Raw genomic sequence first — 14,955 nt, forward strand, 5'->3', positions numbered from 1 at the left:
TACCCTGTATATATTAACTGCCCTATACTACACCGAAATAACCTATACTGCTTTCTTCCAGATCTGACTCAAGCTTCACACGGAATCCCCCCTAACCCAGAAGACAGGTATAACATTGCGGGAATGAGGGTACCTGGACATTGAAGAACTGCGGATCAGGTAAGATCCCATGCGGGATTGCTGCTTTAAATATTGTGAAGCGGGGGCATCCAGACACTGGTTAAGGGGTGCAGGAAACTAGTCATTCACATCTGGCTTTTTTTTCTAGATCCGACATTTACACACACACACACACACACACACACACACACACACACACACACACACACACACACACACACACACACACACACACACACACACACGTAACAAAGACTAATTGTAGTATAATGTAATATAGTAAATAAACTTATGTCAAAAACTAATGTTCTAACTAGGAATTTATTCAATTTATTTTATTTATGTATTTTTTTTTAAGCGGGGGCGGGGTTGGGGGCGGGACTAGGTGGCGAGTAGATTTTTTGGTGCGGCGAGTAGATTTTTGGGTTATTTGTCAAGCACTGTATATATATATATATATATATATATATATATATATATATATATATATATATATATATATATATATATATATATATATATATATACTGTGCAGTATTGCAGCCAGCGGGAATAAAATGCTTCAATCCCTGCCTGGAAAATAACTCAATGCACTCGGGCAGAAAACAGTCACAAACCTCAATACACCCGGGTATACCCGAATTCGTGGGACTAGCCGAGCTCAAATAAAGTGTGTCGCCAGTGTAAGTTTATTTATTGTATTACATTTATATTTTACTACAATTTGTCTTTGGGTGAGTGTGAGAGAGTGTGAGTGAGAGAGAGTGAGAGAGAGAGTGAGTGAGATGGTGAGAGAGTGAGAGAGAGAGGGTGAGAGACAGAGAGGGTTAGAGACGGAGAGGGTGAGGGTGATAGACAGAGAGAGACAGGAGAGGGTGAGACACAGAGAGGGTGAGACACAGAGAGGGTGATAGACAGAGAGGATGAGGAGTGAGAGGGTGAGAGACAGAGAGGGTGAGAGACAGAGAGGGTGAGAGACAGAGAGGGTGAGAGACAGAGAGGGTGAGAGACAGAGAGGGTGAGAGACAGAGAGGGTGAGAGACAGAGAGGGTGAGAGACAGAGTGGGAGAGTGGGAGAGAGCGGGTGACTGACTGGGGGAGTGACTGACTGACTGGGGGTGACTGACTGACGCGGTGGTGATTGGGGATGACTGACTGGGTGACTGGGTGAAATATACGTATGTATACATGTCTCCATGTACACAAATTTAATGAAAAACTGAACATAATAAACTCAACCATGAATGTATTAGATATTATTAAACAGTATTAATTAAATGTTGACAAAGTATTACATGATACATATAAACAACATTAAATACATAAAATAAAAAATGTTTTTGTGTACATGTCGCCATGCACACTCACAGAAAACCGCTGTTAGTTGTAATCAACCATAATAATGAGATTAACCATAGAATATATTTATGTATACATGTCCACATGTACACAAATCTAATGAAAAACTGAACATAATAAACTCAACCATGAATGTATTAGATATTAGTAAACAGTATTAATGAAATGTTGACAAAGTGTTACATGATACATATAACAACATAAAATACATAATCATGACTGAACAAACATCACAAATTTATAACAAATTATGAAATGTTAATACAAATATCAAACATAAAATACATAATCATTACAAAACAAATCAAACATCACAATCTTCTAACAAACTATAAAGCTGATTGATAAAACAAAAATACATTAAAAAAATGAATGGATCTCTCAGAGAACAAAAGAAATGAATAATGGAAAAAGGGGAAGAATACAAATACCAATGTATAGACTTAGTATGTATATATATATATATATATATATGTATATGTATATACAGTGTTCGACAAATCACCCAAAAATCTACTCGCCCAACCAAAAAATCTACTCGCCACCTAGTCCCGCCCCCAACCCCGCCCCATGTCCTGCCCCCAACCCTAGTCCCGCCCCCAACCCCGCTTTAAAATAAAATATATAAATGAAATACATTTAATAAATTCCTAGTCAGAACAACATTCGTTTTTGACATAAATGTATTTATTGTATTACATTATACTACAATTAGTCCTTGTTACATGTGTGTGTGTAAATGTCAGATCTAGAAATAAAAGCCAGATGTGAATGACTAGTTTCCTGAACCCCTTAACCAATGTCTGGATGTCCCCGCTTCACAATATCTAAAGCAGCAATCCCACCTGGGATCTTACCTGATCCGCAGTCCCTCAATGTCCAGGTACGCTCATTCCCGCAATGTTATACATTGGGGAGGTGTTCATTACCTGTCTTCTGGGTTAGGGGGGGGTTCAGATGTCTTCCGTGTGAAGCTTGAGCCAGATCTGGAAGAAAGCAGTATAGGGTAGTTAAGATTTCGGTGTAGTATAGGGCAGTTAAGATATATAGGGTAAATAAGAGATCCAGAGTGTGAGTGACAGAGAGAGAGAGTGTGGGGGAGAGAGAGAGAGAGAGTGTGGGGGAGAGAGGGAGAGAGAGTGTGGGGGAGAGAGGGAGAGAGAGTGTGGGGGAGAGAGGGAGAGAGAGTGTGGGGGAGAGAGGGAGAGAGAGTGTGGGGGAGAGAGGGAGAGAGAGTGTGGGGGAGAGAGGGAGAGAGAGTGTGGGGGAGAGAGGGGGGGAGAAGAGAGAGAGTGTGGGGGAGAGAGGGAGAGAGAGTGTGGGGAGAGAGGGAGAGAGAGTGTGGGGAGAGAGGGAGAGAGAGTGTGGGGGAGAGAGGGGAGAGAGAGTGTGGGGGAGAGAGGGAGAGAGAGTGTGGGGGAGAGAGAGAGAGAGTGTGGGGGAGAGAGAGAGAGAGTGTGGGGGGGGGGAGAGAGAGCGTGTGGGGGGGAGAGAGAGAGTGTGGGGGGGAGAGAGAGAGAGTGGGGGGGAGAGAGAGAGTGTGTGGGGGAGAGAGAGAGTGTGTGGGGGGGGGGAGTGAGAGTGTGGGGGAGACAGAGGAGAGAAACGGTGGGTGACACACACAGAGGGTGGGTGATACACAGAGATAGAGGCTGGGTGAGTGACTGGCTGGTTGAGTGGTTTGCTGGGTGAGTGGCTGGGTGGGGCAGGGGTGACTGGGTGGGTGAGTGACTGACACTGACTGGGGATGGGGGGTGACTGACACTGACTGGGGGTGGGGAGGTGACTGACACTGACTGGGGGTGGGGGGTGACTGACACTGACTGGGGGTGGGGGGGTGACTGACACTGACTGGGGTTGGGGGGGTGACTGACACTGACTGGGGGTGGGGGGGTGACTGACACTGACTGGGGGTGGGGGGGTGACTGACACTGACTGGGGGTGGGGGGGTGACTGACACTGACTGGGGGGGGGGTGACTGACACTGATTGGGGGTGGGGGGGTGACTGACACTGACGGGGTGGGGGGGTGACTGACACTGACTGGGGGTGGGGGGGTGACTGACACTGACTGGGGGTGGGGTGGTGACTGACACTGACTGGGGGTGGGGGGGTGACTGACACTGACTGGGGGTGGGGGGGTGACTGACACTGACTGGGGGTGGGGGTGACTGACACTGACTGGGGGTGGGGGGGTGACTGACACTGACTGGGGGTGGGGGTGACTGACACTGACTGGGGGTGGGGGGGTGACTGACACTGACTGGGGGTGGGGGGGTGACTGACACTGACTGGGGGTGGGGGTGACTGACACTGACTGGGGGTGGGGGGGGTGACTGACACTGACTGGGGGGTGACTGACAGGGGGGGGTGACTGACTGACTGGGGGGAAGGTTACTGACTGGGGGGGTTACTAACTGGGGGGGTGACTGACTGGGGGGGGGGGTTACTGACTGGGGGGGGGTTACTGACTGGGGGGGACCTCTGGTGTCACACACATACACATACTCCCATACACACATACATTCATTCACACACACACACACATTCTCCCACACACACACATACACATTCACACACACACACACACACAGGGGAGGAAAGGCCGCGACCAGCACCACGCAAATCCCCCACCCACCCGCGCCCATCTCCCGCTCGTGTGGGGGGCAGGCCGACATCCCCCCCCCCCAATCAGCAGGGTGGGTGGGAGGCACGTGGCGAGGTATCCCCCACTGGGCGCCCCAGGTGACAGTCAGCCCCGCCGTGGCCGCCACTGCCCTGCTCCCCTCGCCGGCATGTCACAGTGCCTGGCCAAGCTGCAGGCTGCTTCTTCCCCCCCAGCCCGCGGCGGCATGATGCTCGTGGCGGGGGGGGGGGCCAGGCCGACATCCCCCCACCTCATGCGGCGGCTGCGCCATCATGAAGGTAGGGGACGCATGGGAGGCACGTGGTGAGGGCCGAGCCCCCCCCCCCCCGCAAGCCAACCGGGCTGCAGCAGCGGGGACCTCCCGCCCCTGACATCGATCGGTGGATCGAGGGGAAGGGGACAGGAGGAGGGGAAGGGGACAGGAGCAGGAAGAGGGGAAGGGAGCAGGAGGAGGGGACAGGGGACAGGAGCAGGAGGAGGGGACAGGAGCAGGGGACAGGAGGAGGGGAATGGAACAGGAGCAGGGGACAGGAGAGCTTCCGCGGTGGGGAGTAGGGAGCCATGTGGGGACCAGGGGGATCGCAGGGAAGGAGCAGAGGGGCCGCAGCATGGAGAGTACTTACCCTCTAACAGAGCTCCAGGCAGAATGGCCGCTCGTTGGGGGCGGGCTCATATAGAGCCTGGCCGCGCGTCCACAAAGCCTGGAGCGAGCGCCAATCAGGAGTCAGGTAGGGGAGTTTTTTTTTTGTTTTTTTTTCAGCGCGAGCAGGGAAATTTCAGCGCGAACGGGGGAATTAAAAAAAAAAAACACGTGTGCTGCTTGGGCCAATAGTTACTCGCCCAGGGGTTAAATCCACCCGCCCCGGGCGAGTAAATGTATACAATTGTCGAACACTGTGTATATATGTATATATGTATATATGTATATATGTATATATGTATATATGTATAGCAACTGTAAATATTACTGTATGTTCATTTGCATGTCTTAGACAGGTCTGCAACCCTGTCTTTCACCATTATCGCCCAGCACACAGAACTTCCACTGCAGCAAGGGATTCTGGGAAATGACATGCAAATGAGCACACAGTGCCACCTTTTGTCTCAAGCTCATGTTACACGAGCAACCCTTAAGCCAATACATGCTGCTTTAAACACAGCTTTAAAGCATAGGCTGGGGTGAGATGCAAACTTTTTTTTACCCACCATAACCTTAATAAGTGTGATGTATGTATGTATGTATGTATGTATGTATGTATGTATGTATGTATGTATGTATGTATGTATGTATGTATGTATGTATGTATGTATGTATGTATGTATGTATGTATATATATAAACCATAATACTGAGTTAAGTTATGGTGAGTAAAAAAAGTGACAAAAACCCTCCACAGGAAAGCAAATATGCAAATATAGCTGTATGCTCATCTGCATGTCTTAGGCAGGTTGCAGATGAGCATACAGCTATATTTGCATATATATATATATATATATATGTACTGTAGCCCTCTTACCCCCACCCTAAGTGAGATTGGGATGGGTCAGTGTATCTGACTACTTATCAGTGTGGTGCTGTACCTGTTTGGCAACCAGGAGGGCTGAACTTCCGCCACGGGGAACCTGGGGTATATACTTACACTCGGTGCAGTGCCTCCACTGATGAGGGATCCCAATGTGGTGGGAGTGTGCCCTCACCAGAACAACCATACAGTAAATACACACAATGTGAATAAACAGTATTTACTGAGCATGAACGATAACTTCAATGAAACTCTCTTTGCATAACATCAATACATCATTACATCATATGAATAACATTGCATCACCCTGAATGCATACCATCCCCTCAGCCCACATGTCCATCATCACATCACCCTCAGTCCCTTTGATAATAATGTGCATGGGCACTTATCCCTTGAGTGTCCACAACAATAAAGAGAGTGTGAGTGTGAGGGATAGCGCTTCCCTGTGTTGGGGCCCGGTGGTGCACTTAATATATAATACCTCCCTGATCAGTCCTGATCAGGAAAATCCTTTGTAGTCAGCAACTCCGCAACTTGGTCCCACGCCACTGTGCTCTGCTCCTTGCAGAAATGATTACACCCTCTGACTCCTCCAGGGATGGATCTCCAGCCGGAATGATCCTTTACCACAGTCTCTGCTATGGAGTCAGGCACTCTTCTTGCTACACACTGTACTGACAGTCAGGCACTGTCATGCAGCATTCCTCTTTCTCTCTGAGAATGGTGAAGGAGTCCCTGTCTTAAGGCAGTCCCTATAACATACAGTTATTCCTCTACAGTGTCTCAGGGGACTAACTGGGCCCTGGGGATATACCTCTAGCCTAGTCGCTGCATGCAGAAGATCTCTTGCTGTAGATTCTGTCTGATCCCAGACTCTGGCAGCTCACAACATGCAACTGGCACTGGTGATATAACACACACTGTATAACTTAGAAAGCAACCCCCCTTCTTCCTATGAGGGGCCTTTTACTGACACAGTCAAAGCCCACTACTCTGGCTACACTGCACACAACACTTAGCAATTAGCTATCCTGCTCAGCTAAAGTGACAACCTCCCTATCTGGGTCTGTTCCTATCTGCAGCAGCTCACTGGTGACTCAGGGCTATCTGGGGCCTGGGGAGGGTCTCTGGACTAGTGCATGGGTCCCTGACCCTGCACACCTACCTCCTCCCATGTCTGCTTCCCCACCCTGACTGACTTCCTTCCTGCCAGCTTGCTAATATCCCTAACTAGATCCTCCCCTTTATAGGAGAATCCCTCAGCCCTATTGGCTAAGCTCAAGCACCTGACTGCCTGCTGCTATGCCTCCTGGAAAGTGTAGTTCCCCAGAAGGCTCCTGCCTATGGAGACCGCATGGCCTCCTCTGTAATGGCCGCCTACCTTTTCCTGTCTGAGCCTGCGCTATCCTAATGGCCGCCGTGCCACTTCCCTGCGCATGCACAACCTCTAGAGGGCCTTCCTGCCTCTCTGCCTTCTCCTGCACTTGCTCTGCTACCTCTAAGATGGCCTCCGCAACCATCCGCACTTGCGCAAGCGTTCGCGCATGCGCGGTCAACTCCAACATGGCGGCGCCCGCCCGGTGGAGAACCGCCGGAGCCTCCCTGCACCTCCTGTTGCTGGCTATCTCACCGCACCGCCCTAACTAACCGCGCGGCACCTGCGTTTACTCCGGGGGAGTGCGGGGAAGCATCCCATAGCCGGGGACCCTTACTGGTAAGGGGATTAGGGCTATATATATATATATATATATATATATATATTTATATATATATACTTATGTATACTTATCAAAGGGAGCAATTATCGTATTTAAGAAATGGGGTCAATTCTACCAGCTCATTGAGCCCACCTGGTGCTTTGCTCCCCAGAGTAAATATCCAAAATTGCTCTCTTTGTAAAAGTTTTAAATCTCAATCCCCCATTCTGGGATCTCTTGTCACTACTTCAATCCCCCTAAATTGTAATCCATTACTTTTACCTTAGTGATGGGTTAGAAAATGCTGGGATAAATTGTGAATCTTTTTCCCTTCGTCAAGGTTGCTTTGTGCATTTTTTAAATTATACCTATTGAAAAGGGGTGTAGTAGCTCAACGGTTTATCTTAAGCATCTCTGGGTAGACGGTGAGTTCTTGCCAGCTTGTGTACGGGAGTTGGTGAACAGAAGAGGGCACCAGGAACTTTTTACTTATCTTTATTTAGAATAAGCAGCATAGTCTATACAAACAGGACTGGGTTTCAGCATACAAAATACAGCATCCACAACCTCTTGTATTGTGAGTTAGTCCATCCTTGATCCCTACTTAAATCTTGAGAATGGAATCCAGCATAAATCCACCCCAGGTCCCTACTTAAACCTGGAAATGGAAACAGGTCAATTCACCCCAGGTCCCTACCTTTACCTGAGAATGGACTGCTTCTTACAGCAATGTAGTGTAGATTCCTATAGCACCTGTCTGGGGCCCTTAACATTAGGATTCTGTCCATATATGGAAACAAATAAAAGGTGTTGCCTGCTGCTTTCCTGCTTTACAAGCAAGGAGAGCCTGGAGACCACCCTGATGGTATTTTGAGCCTGGGTCTTCTCTGGTTTTATGGGGATGGAGATCTGGGGGTCTCCCCTGGAGGTCTGAATACAAAAAGGGTGGGTCCCCACTGTGGAGATAGGGGGTTAACGAGGCCACTAATAAAGGCATTATACCCGGCTGGTTAACATTAAATCACGTTGGGACTGAAGGGGTTAATTGTGTGTGCACTGTAATGCCCTGTTTCCCCCTTCACCAGCTTTATTGTCCACATTTTGCAGCTCAGAACCTAGCTGCAGTTATGTGAATAAGTGTAAAATGTGCCAATTGTATTTGCGACACAAGGGGGAGCTGCTAGCGCTTAACCAAGTGCTGATTGAAGAAGCATGCCTATGGGTAAGCGGCTACTTTGATGCTGAGTATTGTTTCCTAAGCCGCAGACGTCTAAACCACAACCTTAATTGAATACGTGGTCTGCGGTCTGTGTTGGAGTCCATACTTGCAATGTAGCCAGCCGTCTTGTTATCCACTTAACTTGGATAGGGAAAGTGGGTCTGCAGTTAGTAAGTGAATCGCAGCCAGATACCTTCTATAGTCGCATGGGAACTAGGTCAAACCTCAGACCACATCACAGCCCCATCCAATTAAATGGCTAACTTGCGCTAGAAGAGAGCTAGCAATCTAATTTTTGGGTCCCAGGTAGCTGAAGAAATACGACACACATAATATTTGTTTTATATTGTTTATACAGGTAGAAACCACATATAAAGTATGTTTCAGTGCTGGTTTTAAATGTAAAGACAGGAAACTTTTCCTGTCAGCCCGGTAATAAATCCTTTAACATGTAAATATGTTAAGGGTGTATGAGCTGAGGGATTTCTCATCTTCGTACTTCAAAGGTACCACCTGTGCAGTCAGTGCCTCAGTGTCTAGAGAAGTCCGGAGTTGAAAAGGCTCAGAGTCCCTAGGTGTTAAGATGACCAGGAAATTGTTAAGTACCAGGAACCGGTTCAACATACGGGCTGTTCACACCTTGTGGCCAGATCCCAGACTTGCTGTCGCCAGGTAGAATGTTGGGCCCGGTATGCTAAGTAGCTCAGGTGTCACGTTAGCACATGCTCAGAGCAAACCGAGAAGCAACTTCTGCCCACTTTGCAAGGTACTTGCAAGTCTGGGATAGGTGGGAGAAATGTTCCCACGGGAGGGATTGATTGTGCATGTTAGGTATAAGACCCTTAACCCTATAAAAATGCCTGCTGCCCAGTCCTTGTTAGTTCCATCTGAAGATTTCATCGGATTCACTAAGTACAGAGGACGCCGCTCTGCAGACGTTCGCCATCGTCATCGCAAATGTGACACCAGAGCGGGGAGGAAGTAGAATCCATAACCACCATGCTGAGTGATGACAACAAAGTATATAGTGACTGTGGGCATGACCAGCCAGCCCCAACCAGGGGAATGGCTTCTACAGATCATGCACCATTACTGCACCCAAGTTATAGCATTAAAACCAGTGACAATTACTAAGGACTGTATTACTAAAGATAAGGCATATTGTTGCAAAACAAATGCAATAATACTTAAAATGAAAATGGAGAAAACACAGAAATATATTATTTGATGATGAAAATACCACAGTATATAATGATCAAAACAAATACTATATAATGATCAAAAATATAAAGGTATCATGAAACTGATTTCCAGGAGAAATCCACAGAGATGGGCAACCAATCTGGAGGGAGAAGAAATTACCTCCTGTCAAGGAAGCATTTAAAGTTTTGCAAATCATTCAGACCTCCACCATTATTTTCATTGAGTGAATGAATCCAATATGCTTCTCTTCTTAGGCGAAATGTCTCCCTATATGGAATTCCATGTCTTGAAGGTACATACTCAATACCTATAATCCTCAGAGCAGAGACCATATACCTGTGGTACAACGTTGGTCTCTTGGCACAATAAATTTCTTTTGATTAAGTCCGTGTGCCTGCATTTCCCCACCACACCTTTATATGCAGGGCGTGGCCCACACTTTGCCCCAGTATCTGAGCAGATTAACTGTTGCCACTTGGACACATCACTAGGCATGTGAACCTCTAGCTTCTGGAGAAGCACAAGGCCAGACTTGTGCCTTGAAGTGCAACATTAGACCATACTGTAATTGAAACTAACCCACATGTCAGAGCCTTGTGAGGACTTAACCCCGGCACTGCCTGCAGCCACCAGGTCTGACATGCAGGGCAAAGGGAATTTCTAGCACGGTGCTACATAATATTTAATTGAATTGCACATTTACTATTCATCAATTATATACCTAATAACTTAAGTACTTCATAGTAAATCATTACATTTTTAGCTCTAATGAAGTTAATGAAAGAGAGGTTGTAATTGTTATTAGGTATACAGTTGATGTATAGCAAACCTGTGCAAAACCCCCACAATATTTACTATAAAAAAATATAGAAATCAATTGATTTTTTTCCTGTGGTTCATCTAGTGAACTTATTTTGCACCAGTGTATCCCCCCTTTGAAGGAGACCTTCAAGCAGGAGTCTACACTGATTAACGTATTTTTGCATTTGTTTTAGATCTCTTCTTGTTCTTTCCAGTGCTAGATATATATATATATATATATATATATATATATATATATATATATATATATATATATATATATATATATATATATATATATATATATATATATATATATATATATATATATATATATATATATATATATATATATATATATATATATATATATATATATATATATACTGGACACCTAACAAGCTCCTATTGAACCCCCAAAATAACCACAACATATATATAAGCATATGAGTATCACAGAGGAGTGCTACTGAGCATGGCAATATATATTTAAAACCAGAGACAGCACATAAAACACAGACAAAGCTCAGTTTTAGCACATCCAGTGAAAATCATACACAGTACAGTGCCTAAATATATATGTATAAATATCTATTAAGTAAAATGGTCTTTTAGTTTGACATTTTTGGCCAAAATTGTTGTAAGCCCCTGAGCCAATGTCATGGCAGACCACAATTCAGGGGTCCCTAACGCTAATATAAATTCTTAATAACCTGTGTAATAACAGGAAGAATGATTTATAGTAAATCTGTCAATATTAGTTGCAAAGTTCTAAGTCTGATTGAAGCCTTTATTAACCTGTACATTACCAGGAAAAGCACTCTGTATTAGAGATGTCACAACCATCCTGCAAGCAAACAATTTTGGCCAAAAATGTCAAACTAAAAGACCATTTTACTTAATAGATATTTATACATATATATTTAGGCACTGTACCGTGTATGATTTTCACTGGATGTGCTAAAACTGAGCTTTGTCTGTGTTTTATGTGCTGTCTCTGGTTTTAAATATATATATATATATATATATATATATATATATATATATATATATATATATATATATATATATATATATTTAAAACGAATGCTCCATTCAGCATAAACTAGTTTTATAGGAGTTAAACTTATATTGGCTCCTAGCCACTATGTGTGAGGAAACAGCAGGATTGCATGCAGTGTTGGTGTAGTTATGGGAATCTAACCATCTGATTGGATGGGAGGGAGGGTGTTTCAGTTTTGGCAAATACCCATGTACTGTAAAATATTGACAGTAGAATCAACTGGTGGCTTATGCATATGTATAGTATAACTAGCTAACATATCTAATAATTGTATCACAATCTGCTCTGTAAGAAACACTGGACTCGAGATGGGCACCACTGGAAAAGTAAGCAGAACGTTTTCATTTCTATATAGAGAAAGGGGGAGAGGAAGAGAGGGGGAAAGGGGGAGAGGGGGAGAGATTTATTTTGTCTTGGTGTCAAATGAAGGCAATACTAGTTAAGGAAAAAAAACAATTTGTGCCGTTGATTTGCAGCAAGAAATAATAGGTTTATAAAGATCTCAGATCTGCATACAGTACGTGGGGCAAAAATGGAGCAAAAAATGCACTAGATGCATCAATCAAAAGAATCCAACTGAAAGCAGTGGGGTATACAGTATGTATCAAGCAAAAGGGCTTACAATTCAAGGGCAATTACAGGAATTGCTTCAAATGTATCAAATAACAAATTCTTATGTATTAATGATAAAGGGACACAATTAAACTCTTTGCAATAAAATTGATCCTAGTGATGAATTTCAATCATGCGTCTCAAAGCCTCAAGGTAATTTTCACTACTTTTAACCCTCTTTTGTAGGCTTGTGTCACCAGATGCACATTTTTTTCATGATATATATATATATATACACACCAGAAACAAAAAAGCGCAAACCAATATATTGTGCTTAACTTAATAAACACCGAATGTAATTATGAGCAAATGCCCAGATCACTAGTGATCTGGACATTTGCTCATAATTACATTCAGTGTTTATTAAGTTAAGCACAATATATTGGTTTGTGCTTTTTTGTTTCTTGTATCTATACATTTTTGGTATTGTGTGTCTCCTACACATTTTAGCAGCATCCTATATATTCACTATTAATTTTTATAATTAATTAACACAATTTGCGCACTTTTGTATCCTATTATATATATATATATAAACACACGAAATAGTGAAAAGAGAAAAAAGAAAAGTGTCCCACTGAAAGCACTCAAGCAAAATAATAATGAAAAAATGTTTATTCATGAACATGGAGAACACAAAAAAGATACAAAGTTAAAACAATCCCCATAGGATCCCTACAGCTGTAAAAAGTACAAGATATCAAAGCAATACTGTAGTCCTTAATAAATGTGTAATGAGAACAGAATATTGCTGCTTAGGGGGGAAAAAAAATCAACTCCTGAGATATATGTCGAGACCGGCTGGTCAAAAAATTATGTCAGCTGTGTGCTGTGAACTATTGACTGCTAATAATAATAATTGCCAATACAGTACCACCTGGGTCACCAAGGAAGCAAATGAATTACATGAGGTCACCACTGATGAAATGGAAAAATCATTGTATATACTTGCAAATCGTCATGAAAATAGTGTCCTTGTTGTAAAGTCCTAAGATGGCATGAAAGGCAAAAGATCTGTAGTATTGTTGCAGAGAGAGTTAACAGCCGATAAGGGGGATCCAAGGGGAGTACACACAAAGACAAGCCAGACGCGGCGTTTCGCACGCTTTGCTTCTTCTGGGGGCTTAATGAAGTGGCGTCCAATTGAGATTTAAATACACAAAACTAATTTGCGTAGTCCAATAAGGTTGCAAGCAGACGGCATAAGCAGCTGATTCATATGATATAAATTATCACTGCATAATACTCTGACCATCACCTCATCTAATTTTCGCTCTCTCGCTTCTCTCCATCTCCATCTCGCCCTCGTTTTTGCAGAAACCTGCGCTCTATTAACCTACCAGCTCTTGATTCCACTTTACGCTCCTCTCTCTCCTCTCTCAGTTCTGCTTCAGACCCCGACAACCTGGTCAGGAACTACAACTCTGCCTTATCTTCCTCTCTTGATCTTCATGCCCCGCTTTCTCTCTGCCGTCCTCGCCCTTCTAACCCCAGACCCTGGCTAAACTCCCACACACGCATGCTGCGTTCCTCCACTCGTTCCTCTGAGGAAATCTCATACGCTCGCAGACTTCATTCACTACAAATTTATGCTATCCTGTTTCAACTCTGCCCTCTCTCAGGCTAAACAAACCTACTTTTCATCACTAATCAACACACACAAGTCTAACCCACGCCGTCTCTTTTCTGTCTTTGACTCTCTACTCAGACCACCCTCAGCTGCCTCCTCTTCTTCCTCCATCTCACCTTAGGACTTTGCTGACTTTTTTAAGGAAAAGGTGGAATCAATACGGCAGAACATCCCATCTGTTGCCTCCTCCCATCCCACAATGCTTCCCAACTCGCCTCCTGCCTTTCTTGACTCTTTTTCTGCTATCTCGGAGGAGGATGTGTCACTGTTGATCTCCTCTTCTCCCTCTACCACTTGCCCTCTTGATCCCATTCCCTCCCATCTCCTAAAACCTCTTGCTCCTTCTATAATCCCTATGCTCATACAGATCTTTAACTCTTCCTCTACTCTGGTACCTTTCCATCCTCCTTCAAGCATGCAACCGTTATACCATTACTCAAAAACAGCAAGCTTGACCCTACCTGTCCTTCTAACTATCGACCCGTCTCCCTCCTGCCTTTTGCCTCCAAACTCCTTGAACGTCTTGTATTCTCTCGATTGCTACACTTTCTCAACACCTATTCTCTCCTAGACCCTCTACAATCTGGCTTCCGCACTGCTCACTCTACTGAAACAGCCCTCACTAAATAACTGACGACCTCCATGCTGCCAAAGACAGAGGTCATTACACTCTGCTCATATTACTCGACCTCTCTGCAGCATTCGACACCGTGGACCACTCTCTTCTCCTTCACATTCTCCATACTCTTGGTATTCGGAATAAATTTTATCCTGGATCTCCTCTTACCTCTCCCATCGTACTTTCAATGTCTCTTTTGCTAACACATCCTCCTCCTCTATTGATCTCTCTGTGGGGGTACCCCAGGGCTCTGTCCTGGGACTCCTTCTCTTTTCTCTTTACACAACCTCTCTAGGGGACCTAATCACATCTTTTGGGTTTAAATATCACCTCTATGCTGACGACACACATATTTACCTTTGAACCCCTGACCTTACACCTGCTATACAGACCAAAGTTTCTGAATGCCTCTCTGGAATATCATCCTGGATGGCCATCCGCCGACTGAAACTTAACATGGC

General features: G+C 44.7%; 2 protein-coding genes across 3 annotated transcripts in view; both read left to right on the top strand.

Annotated features, from left to right (window-relative positions):
* The first annotated feature begins 11,837 nt into the window (after positions 1 to 11,837).
* Positions 11,838 to 14,955, top strand: part of LOC142499679 (alcohol dehydrogenase 1-like) — a 48,399-nt gene continuing 45,281 nt past the window's right edge. For both annotated transcript variants that reach the window (XM_075609418.1, XM_075609408.1), the window contains exon 1: positions 11,838 to 11,959. In XM_075609418.1, the coding sequence (XP_075465533.1) occupies positions 11,942 to 11,959 (18 nt within the window). In that variant the 5' untranslated portion in view covers positions 11,838 to 11,941. The remainder of the gene's footprint in view (positions 11,960 to 14,955) is intronic.
* The window catches only part of LOC142499690 (alcohol dehydrogenase 1-like), a 115,085-nt gene continuing 112,034 nt past the window's right edge, over positions 11,905 to 14,955 (top strand). Inside the window, exon 1 of the mRNA XM_075609441.1 lies at positions 11,905 to 11,959. Within this exon, the coding sequence (XP_075465556.1) occupies positions 11,942 to 11,959 (18 nt within the window). The 5' untranslated portion in view covers positions 11,905 to 11,941. The remainder of the gene's footprint in view (positions 11,960 to 14,955) is intronic.

The sequence above is a fragment of the Ascaphus truei genome, chromosome 1 (genome assembly GCF_040206685.1).
Source record: "Ascaphus truei isolate aAscTru1 chromosome 1, aAscTru1.hap1, whole genome shotgun sequence".
NCBI classification, from domain to species: Eukaryota; Metazoa; Chordata; class Amphibia; order Anura; family Ascaphidae; genus Ascaphus; species Ascaphus truei.